The 10,587-nt window shown below is 31.0% G+C and overlaps 2 protein-coding genes across 5 annotated transcripts in view; one reads left to right on the top strand and one right to left on the bottom strand.

Moving 5' to 3' along the window:
• The first annotated feature begins 343 nt into the window (after window positions 1–343).
• Window positions 344–10,587, top strand: part of Taf12 (TATA-box binding protein associated factor 12) — a 14,242-nt gene continuing 3,998 nt past the window's right edge. The window contains exon 1 of the mRNA XM_018513918.1: window positions 344–350. The gene's annotated coding sequence lies outside the window, so the exon portion shown is untranslated. The remainder of the gene's footprint in view (window positions 351–10,587) is intronic.
• LOC108765283 (E3 ubiquitin-protein ligase AMFR) overlaps window positions 2,919–10,587 on the bottom strand; it is a 10,092-nt gene continuing 2,423 nt past the window's right edge. For 3 of the 4 annotated variants that reach the window (XM_018513914.1, XM_018513915.1, XM_018513916.1), the window contains exons 2-8: window positions 8,503–8,811; window positions 6,424–6,681; window positions 6,029–6,184; window positions 5,170–5,492; window positions 4,319–4,709; window positions 3,949–4,190; window positions 3,528–3,723 (exon numbers count right to left, since the gene is read on the bottom strand). In XM_018513914.1, the coding sequence (XP_018369416.1) occupies window positions 3,528–3,723; window positions 3,949–4,190; window positions 4,319–4,709; window positions 5,170–5,492; window positions 6,029–6,184; window positions 6,424–6,681; window positions 8,503–8,760 (1,824 nt within the window). In that variant the 5' untranslated portion in view covers window positions 8,761–8,811. Of the gene's footprint in view, window positions 3,724–3,948; window positions 4,191–4,318; window positions 4,710–5,169; window positions 5,493–6,028; window positions 6,185–6,423; window positions 6,682–8,502; window positions 8,812–10,587 lie in introns of all 4 variants that reach the window. The other variant, XM_018513913.1, reaches the window with a different exon arrangement.

The raw sequence follows: 10,587 nt of genomic DNA, 5'->3' as shown, positions 1-10,587 counted from the left end.
AAATAAAGCTACTTACAAAGTTTTTAATACAACAATGCATCATTCATAAAATAAGTTTTTCTCTTCTCTTGGATGCAGACACATTTCCACAAATCTATATATATCTCTTAATAAATAATTATCATAATACAGGCTGTCCTATGACTAACATAAGTTCTAATAACAGATATATATGTATATATTTATATCTTGTATATATTTGTTAGTATTTTCTGATAAATTTGAAATGAATTTTTTCTTCAGCGATAACATCGAGATATATCTCTCTAAATATCCGAATTACGAATCATGATGAAGAAATGTTTTATGAACTACGATTTACTTTGCAGGACAAATAAATACACAATTATGTTCTCCAATTAATTTCCGAATAGATTCTGATAGAATTTCAATTTAAAATTTCGTATATATTACAAAGAGAGATATACAAATTAAAAAATTAAAGGAAAAAAAATTCGATTCGAAATTCAATCAAAGAATCTGTTATTATATTTACAGTTACGAGTTGTGGCACATCCTGGGTATATTTTATATATTACTAATATATGTATACGGATACATATGTTTTTTCTAATGTATGTTATTTATGTGTGAATATAGGTGAATATATTTCATCAAATTTCATCACACAATCATCAAACCAGGAAAAAACTGAAAAACTGCGAATCTTATTATTAAATTTATACAAGTTAAATATGCAGATTGCATTGTTATGAAAATAAATAGTGAATCATAAAATATAAAAATCTTTCATTAAACTAGAAGAAATATCTATTATTATCAGGAATATATATATAGTATATATTCAATTATATAGAATAAAATATTAAAATTTACTTATCATTAAAGGCTCGGAAGTTTATAAAGTCTTACAATAAACTGCCCCTCATTACGATGCAAGCACAAAGTCTACGACAATAGATTTTATTCATGTTTAAGCTTTTATATATGTAATTATATATTGTTTTCAGGGATATACGTGTAACACCGTTACTTTTTATCGTTACTTTATTATAATAACGATTTAGTAATAACGTTGCGAATTTTTTACGGCGATAACGGTAACACCAGATTGAAAAGGTCAATAGTTATTTGTCATCTAAATCAAATACACTAAGAAACAATTTTCCATCAAAACTTGTAAACTTCCGAACCCTTGCTCACTACATACGAAATTAAGTTATATACAAGATTTACAACTGGTTATTCTAATTTTCGTCTTTGTGCAAATTATAATTATCAAGTCAAATGTAACAACTAATATAAATTATAAAACAGAACAAACGTCTCCTTGACGTCATGTAAAAAATCTGTGTTGCTTGAAATATTTGACAAATTAAAAAGTTTCTTTTTTTTAAATAAATTTTTAGTAGATAATGATGAAAAGCACATACCTCAACTTGTTTACAGACACAAACATAGCATGACTGATTGTATCTTCGAATCAAAAATTTTACATTTTATATTCTTTTTTCTGGATTAATCACCGATCATTGCGTGCATGTTACTAATCATTAAATAAATTTTTTATGCAAATGATAACGTTATTTTTTTATGAAAACATGTCTCTAATAAAGAGTGTCCTTGTATAAGTAACCACCCCTTTTTATCTTGTAAATTAATAGAGATAAGAGCTAATAAATATAATATCAAATTAAACGATTCTATCTAAACTCCATTGCAAGCATAGTAATCATTCGGAAAAATTATCCACCTTAGAGACCGGAGGGATATACATCATTTTTACATGTAAAGTAAATAATACGATATAATAAAGTTGTAGCGTTTATTCTAACGAGCATAACGATGTATGTACGATATAACAAAATTATTTTACAAATTATCTAAGTTATTTCGATTAAAAATTTTACGGACAACTAATACCTTTTCAATTTCAGCCCTGCAATATGGCTAACTTTCGACTCTCGTATTGACAATTAACATGTTAACATGTTGTCATTTGGATCAATACGAGAATCGGAAGTTTGATACACCGCAGAGCTTAAATTGAAAAGGTATTAGTTGCTCGCAAAACATTAAACCGAAATAACTCGTATAATTTGTAAAATAATTTTGTTATATCATACATCGCGCGCGCGTTGTACTCATTAGGACGAGCGTGACAACTTTTATTATATCGTAGTTTAGTTAGAATCGTTTAATTTGATGTTATATTTATTAGATCTATCTCTGTTAATTTACGAAACAAAAAGGAGTGGCCACTTTATACGACATCCTGTATATATTATATACCATGGGAAATTCGATTATTCGGGCATAATGCTCAAATAAATCCTTACCATACAAGAAATTTGGTGCCTCATCCATACAAACGGAGGTCACTAGATTCGTCCGTTTTTTTCACCTATTCAGAGGCAAGTTCGGATTCCCCCACCTGGGTGCTCCCCGGATGTCGTCCTTGTTGTTCGAACGTTAAACAAGGATGACATGACACCCGAGGAGAACTCAGGTGGGAATCTTAATACGCCTCTGAATGATTAAAAAAATCTCTAAAAATTCACCAACATATTTTCAACTTTCTAGAATAAATATTGGAACTTCATTTTGGAAAATAATAAAATGTAGTATAATTTTTTTTATAATTACCAAAAGACTCAAAGAAACTTGCACGAACAGGAATCGCTCGGTCACTAGTGACCCATACTTGTAGGATAAAGATTAATTAAATTTCCCATGCCTTTTTCTTTTTTAGAAACAACTAATAAAGCTTTAATGAGCATAACTGAATCCATGCTCATTGAATTGGCACGTGTCACTTCAATTTATTTATGGCACTAAATACATTCATTATATTAACATTTAATGTACCTATTTATAATTGAATATCCCCCCCCTCTCTCTCTCTCTCTCTCTCCCTCTTCAATCTATAAGTTTATAAAGATTATTTTACAAATTATGCAAAATATAAAAGAAAAGTAGAAAGCCTTAAAACAAAAATTTTAATTCGTTAGAAAGTGGACGACAATGCAGCTTAAGATCTTTACAAAACCCAATAAAGTTATTCTTTCTCTCTCTCTAACAATTTTTCTTTCAAAACGCATGTGTATTACATGTCACTGTAGGTATTTATTATGATTTAAATTACGTAAAAATCTTAACATCTTCTATTATAATTTAGTCGTCTCATTGTAGCTTTCATCATAACTTGATGGCATTGAGTAATTGGTTCAATACTAATCGTTCATGAGTATATCGTTCACAACCTCTCAATATTCTAAATGTCATATCTAATCTCTTGACTGCGACTTTAATTTGTTGTTTTCAAAAGATTAAAGAGCACTAACTATTAAATACACAAAGAGATTTTTCGATAGCTCTTGCTCTATTTAATAATTAGTCATCAGCAAACAAAAAGTATGCACCGCGTTGTATATTCCACAATCTTGTCTCGTATTTGGAAAAAAAAATAAAATAAAAAATGTACATCTGTCAATTTCATATCAACTACGAAGCTCTGAGTAATTTGAATTCAAAATCGTATTAATCAATCTTATTTCTGCTTATACCTAGGATATAGTATTTTCAATATTTTCAGTATTCGTTATCTGCGAATTTGTCGAATCAATCTCGGATTTCCGATGTTTTTCCAAATACCTTCTCCGTGCTGTTAATCGCATATGTTCTTTTCGTCGTTGAAGTATAAGTTCTCTCTCAGCAGATGATTTCGAAAAACGACCACCAAGACTCGAAGGTTCTTCTCCACTATAAAAATAATATATTTACATATAGATTATTCCATGAAAAATAAAATATCCTATAATATCTAGATTATGAGCAATATGACAAAACATGTTCATCTCGATTTATGATTTCAGATTTTTAATAGATCGGTTATCGTATATTTCTTAACGTACAGTAACAGATACAGATAATATTAAGGCTATAGCTTAATATATTTATATTTTTAATATTTCAAATCTTTCTTACCTATCGGCAAAAGGAATATCGAATCTAGGATCCGATGAATTTTGGATCGAAGAGCTGGGCGTAATATTTGTCACGATCGTTTGCATTTGTGGGACGGATTCTTCTTGCGGTTCTTCGATTAAATGGTGTGGTATAGTTAATATCCCATCAAGTATATTCTCAATTGTCCATTCAACCGATCGAGTCATTCTAAGATCTTCTAGGATTATATTGCGAGGATAATGAGGAAAAAGTAGTTGTACCTAATAAATATATTTGTTAGGATAAATTGTTTCTTTTGCAAGATCTATAAGAAATTTAAAATTGGTTTACATTCTTTATACATATATGTAATAAGGTCAACCGACATGCACACATATGTACATATTACCTGTCTCGCCATTGCGTCCATCTGGGAATTAGTATGTGCAAATGTAGATATGTTACCACGTAATCTGTTGTGCGAGACCTCGACGGAAAAACTAGGCAACCAAGATACATATCTCGATGCATCGAGAAAGAGAAAAAAATGGTTACTATTTCTTCTCGTAGGGGTTTGTGGATCAGGAGGTATCTCTAGAGTGTTTTCTCTATGATTCGCTTGCATACTCAAACCCAATCGACATGTGGGACATGATGTGTCCTGTTCTAACCAAGATTGTAAGCATGAGTTGTGAAATAAGTGCGTACAGGGTAATTTACGAGCGCTTTCCATCTTCTCCCAACATATGGCGCAGTTATCAGAGTTCTCGGCCAACTCATCTTGTGAAGCCATTGGATAACTAAAAAAATTGAAACAGTTATTTATCTAAAAAAAATTATTGATTATTTGTAATTTGGCGCGATTACAAAGGAATTTATAGACTCTTACATACTTAAAAAAATAGAATAAAATGCGAACTTGCAATAATATAAAATGTTATATGCCTATGATTATTACGATTTATTATTTCCATCAAAAATAGAGTTTAAGAGAAATTATAATTAATATTCGAATTTCCGATGATATTCAGAATTTGTGTGTGTGCACGCGCGCGCGTGTATGTAAGAAAAATTCCCGGAATAAATAAGATGCAAATATATGACATTCTGTCTATAGACTTTCAATACGCTATAAAATACTTGGTGTTTTATAAATAAAATCTAAAACAATACGTAAGATATCGTAAGAAGGTTACAATAAAATCAAAATAATAAAACAATTAAACCTCATTATGTATAGCATAAATGCACGTTACGTACTTCTGCTCCATATGATTTAGTACAGCCAAATAGTTTCTATGTTTTGTAATTCTCCGTTGTATCTCGTAGAACAGATATCTCAATTGCATACATATTACTAGCGATGCCATGCTCAAAAGGATGTTACTCCACAAAAGCATGTGAACATGATGAAAAAAGTCGACTGCCAGCACAATTAATTCCGAAATCAAATCCGTGTAGTAAGTCAATGGACCACGTTTATCCCAAGATCGTTGCGCCGAAGTGCCGGCACCACGAGTATCATACAGATGAATCAAATAGCGTAACATCACGTGAATCGTACGGACTCCAAGTAGAATACACTACAGAGAACAAATAATTATTACAAAATGCATAATTATTATAAGATAAAATTATTATATTTTAGACAGCGTGTATGACAGATTTGATATTTTCCTAATATTCATTCAAAAGTGAAATAACAACTACTTAAACTAACAAAGAATTTGAACAATTCACGTAACACACACACACGCGCGCGCGCGCGATATGTCTGAAAAATTCTCAGACAAAAATTCTAATAAAATCAAATATCAGTTTCTACATAGTCCCCTCCTCTTTACAGTGATTGGAACTATCATAATATTTTTCTTCCAGAAAAGACGATTCCGAAAGAGTCGTATTATAATAGCTTCCAATCATTGTACTACCGTTCTATTGAATGTATCAAAAGAAAGGGAACTATGTAGAAGTCTTGTCTAAGAACTTTTTGGACATATTGTGCGCGCGCGCGCGCGCGCGTGTGTGTGTGCGTGTGTGAGATACTCGAAATTGAATAGTTTGTAAATAATGACCATAAAATTGATGTCGATAAATAATTAATTGTTACATTGCTTACCTCAGCTGCCATAAAAGCAAAAGTATTAAAAGATATGAAAAAGAAAGCTGCAGCGATGCAGAATAAAAGCATGAAGGAAGATAGCACAAGAATTGCCGCCAACAATACGAGAAGTCGCGCGTGACTCCATCCTGGCGTAGTGGGTGAAAAGGACAGCTAAAATATAAAAATTATATACTATAATGTATACACTTCTTGAGACATAGTATAAAGATACTTGATCAAAATCATTGATTGTTAAATATGACAAGAAAACATTCCAGAATCAAATGTGCTTTTATTTTAAATTAATATAAATCTATACAGCGCGCAAAGTTATATGAAAGATATTACATTTTCAAGGTTAATTGCCTTCTTTTGGCATGTCTTGTATTTTTGCTCTTCGTTATACTCACATATTCAAATCGATCTTTGCAAAGTTGGCTAAGAAGACTCAGGAAGCCAAGCGCCAAAAACCACACACACCAGAGTACAATTTCGTCCATGTATTGTACATTCAAAACTCCAAAAACGAAGATAAACTTGTAAAAAAGGAAATTCCAGAACTTGTCTTTCAAATGATGGTTTTCTGAGGCACGTAGTTCGCCAAATACAAGCTTTTGGATGGTTTTGCCAAGAAGAATCAACATGCAGTTAGCCATGTTGACTAAAGTCTGTAAATTATAAAAAAAGAAATTGTAAGGGACGTATAATGATAAAGTAACATATCTATATTATTAAGTGAAAAATGTAAAATAATTTTAGATATGTATATAGTTGAAATTTTTTAAGAGAGAAAAATTAATTTTAGGGGAAATAAAATTGTATTAACTAAAATATAAATTATAAATCTGATTCAATGTTCCTTTTTTAGTACTGATAATCAAACTAAATTTTTATATTAAAAAAATAAATTATACATTTTTTATTGTTCAATTTGTTTATTTTTTATATCTTGTATCAAAAATAATATGAATAGATGTTTTCCAACACGCGCACTCTAAACAGGCGACAGATAGTTTAAACAAGTGTTGCCAAATGATAGAAAGGCCATCTAATTTTAGGCTCAAACTTTTCTCCGTTTCAATGTTTCGCCAACAAAATTTTGAAATACACCGCAGTTATTCGAGGTGCAAATCGTCAGAAAACTTTGATATACACATCGATACGAAATGGAAGTTTTTTTTCCTTATCGCTATGTCATATACACATACATACACACATACGCGCGCGCACATTTATGTATACAAAATAGAAAAAAATTTTAATCTTCAATAATTTCATTTTATTGATAAGACGAAATAATTTCTTAAATCTACAAAATATTTAATTGCAATAGTAAGAAATGATAATATGTGTGTGGTGCATGTGTAACGTCACCTATCTTGAATATCTTTATTGCCTCGTAAAGATAATTTGATAACTAAACGGTAAATATTAAAGAACATTTTACAGTAATTTACAGAACATAACATAACATAACAATTTTCTGCTTGTTGATAATTACTAATCTTGAAATAATTTTATAAGAAATATAAATAACGATAGAAATTTCAATTAAAAGATAATAATCTAAAAAAAAAAGATGTAACTTTTTTTCTATATTATACAAATGTGTGCAAATTAATGTATTTAACTGCAACGCAGATACAGTTAAGTCATAGCGTGAATATAACGCAACGCAAAAATCAATTTGGAATATTCATTCGAAACAAACAATCGTCAAGCAAATCATGCGATAGTTGCATAATTTGTCTGATAATTGTATGTACACGACAATTGTAACGAAGCATGTAATGTCATAAGAGAGGAAGATAGCGCGTTCTGCTGCCAACTGTCACGACGAATGTTAATTTCCTGCTTCAAAAAAAAAATGTATATTCTTCAAGCGTGGCATAAAAAAAATGGGACTGTTTATAATCTATTTGATTTGATCGCGATCGAAAATTTATTACGTTAAATTATTATTCAACAATCCATAAAACACATGTTAGTCCAATTTATCAACTCGATTATCTCGTCAATTTTTTTATCATTGTTTTTTTCTCGCTTTAGACTTTTATTACGTTAAATTATTATTCAACAATCCATAAAACACATGTTAGTCCAATTTATCAACTCGGTTATCTCGTCAATTTTTTTATCATTGTTTTTTTCTCGCTTTAGCTCGCTTGAGACAGATGATCATTATATAGCTATTGTATTATATACAGATAGAAGACAAGAAGATAATGCAAACTAATAACTTGGAAAAATTACTTTATAGTTAATTATATTAATTATAAAAGATAATAGATATAAAAAACCATATAAAACTTTACAATGCTATCCACTCTTCAAAGTTTCTGACACTAACAAGTTTTTAAAAAGTGCAACGATACGATAACATCGAAAGGAAATTTAAATATGCGTAAATATTTATATACGCCGTATTATAGGATTTATTATACTCTCAACTAGACAGTTTGATATTCATTTACTTGGAATAAACATACCCAAACACAGACAGGCTCCATCACCATACATTCCAAAAGTTCTTTAAGGTGCGTGCCAAGACTTCTCGGATCAGTCGGATCGAGAATGTCGCCTTCGGAATGGACTCCGACATCGACATGCGTATGATTCGTTTTCCAAGAGGGATCCTTGATTATTTGAGTGGCATAGTATATAGAAAAGGAAAGTATGGTGACGCTTATGGCGGCATACACTCGAAGATTCGGAAATGGTAACCGCTCCAAAAATTCCATCGGCATGATTGGAAGAATTTCGGAATTTCCGCTTGTGTGTTGAAACACTTGTTAAATCTGCAATCAAATTTTAGTCGCAGCTCGTATAACTAAAGACTTATTTTCTGTGCAATCAAGTATCGTTACAAATTTTAACAGATCTCTATAAATCTTTCAAATCTTGTAATCTAAAAAAGGAACCAAATAAAATCTACATTGAAAAAAATAATGTCGTTCTGTCACTATCACGGAAATTTAATAATCTCGACGAACGCATGACGTTTTCAATAAACGCATATTTACTTATATGAGATAATCGTTTAATGAGATTTTCGTAAAACCGTTTACCGCATCGTTTATATTGATAAAATATTGTAATATTAGAATGAAGCTACGTATATGCAGTGAGTGCAAAAAGTATTCGCGTACAAAGAAAATATTTTTTTTAAATACTTCATTTTTAAAACGTAAATATTATCCATCGAGAAATGAGTCATCGAATTAATGTCATCGAATCAATATAAATACGATAATTTCAACATCAATTTGACGTCGATTCGACGAGTTTAATTAACGATCATTTCTTGTTGGATAATTAACAATTTATTCATAAAGAATAAAATAGACTGTATGTTTCTGAAAATTATATATATATATATATACCAAAAAGATTTATATTAATTTTACAAAATATATCATCTGAAAAATAAGCGAAAATAAAAAATTGTATTGTTTGAATGTTCGAAAAGTATTCCTACAGACGAAATATTTAGCTTCTAAAATCAGGACAACGTGCAAAGCTCGTTTGTTTATGTTAGAACAGAATGTATTCATTGTAAAATGGCTAATTAATGTTTATTTTCTACAAATAAGGCTTTTTTTATAACAAATTTCCTTGTACGCAAAAATACTTTTTGCTCTCACTGTACACTTATATAACGATGGTGATTTTCGAAAAGTTTCGAGAAATAAAACTGCAGGTGCGTTTGTTTGGTAACGTTTAAAAACGCAAGTAAGGCATAATCTCGAGGTAAAACAATGCGACGATCGTGACTCAACGCATATCTATCGCGCTGCATAGTCGCACGATATTGAATGCGACAAATCCACGTCGCGTTGATCGCTTCGGCTATGCATCACTCTGCGTATCGCCACGTATATCACGTATATGCCATGCCAGCCACATATAATGCGCGTTGCATACGCCAGCCGTGCGACGTTATAATACAGCAATTGCACACGGCAGTGTTGTATATGTATATATAGTATAATAGTACGATGAGGCACAACCTTCGGTCGTCCGGTGCTCCACATTCTGATTTTAGTTTATCAAAATAAGCGTTACTCCTCGCGATCGTGATGACAAAAAAGGGAAAGAAACGGATTCGTTTCAGAGACGAGAGAGATTCGACAAATTTATCTCTCTCTCTCTCTCTCTCAAATAACGATGGAGTTTTTCATCGAAATGTTGTACGATATTAGGTTGTGGTACCCACGCAACAATACGCAATACTTCAGTCGCGGCTAACTACTATCAATTTATACATCCTAGTTGGCGATACAAGTTTGATATATCGACTGTATCCCGGGAAAATTAACTATTCGTTTTATCAGGCGCTGTTCAAATCTGTAATATATTAGTATATAATGATAAAAATATTACTTGTTATCTTGTCTCCGAATGTTTTGATTTTAACGACGATAACATGACCCTAAAAGTTGACCGCGAATAGCAATATATAGTAGTGCTGACAGTGCCGATTCGGAAGTAAGTTTCAAATCTCCAAGTCGATTTAAATTTTGATTGACCTAGATTGAACACGGTTCTCGAAATATAACATGCGAGAAATCGAA

This window comes from Trachymyrmex cornetzi, unplaced genomic scaffold (assembly GCF_001594075.2).
Source record: "Trachymyrmex cornetzi isolate Tcor2-1 unplaced genomic scaffold, Tcor1.1 scaffold482, whole genome shotgun sequence".
Lineage (NCBI taxonomy): Eukaryota > Metazoa > Arthropoda > Insecta > Hymenoptera > Formicidae > Trachymyrmex > Trachymyrmex cornetzi.
This window is presented reverse-complemented; position numbering and strand designations above follow the sequence as displayed.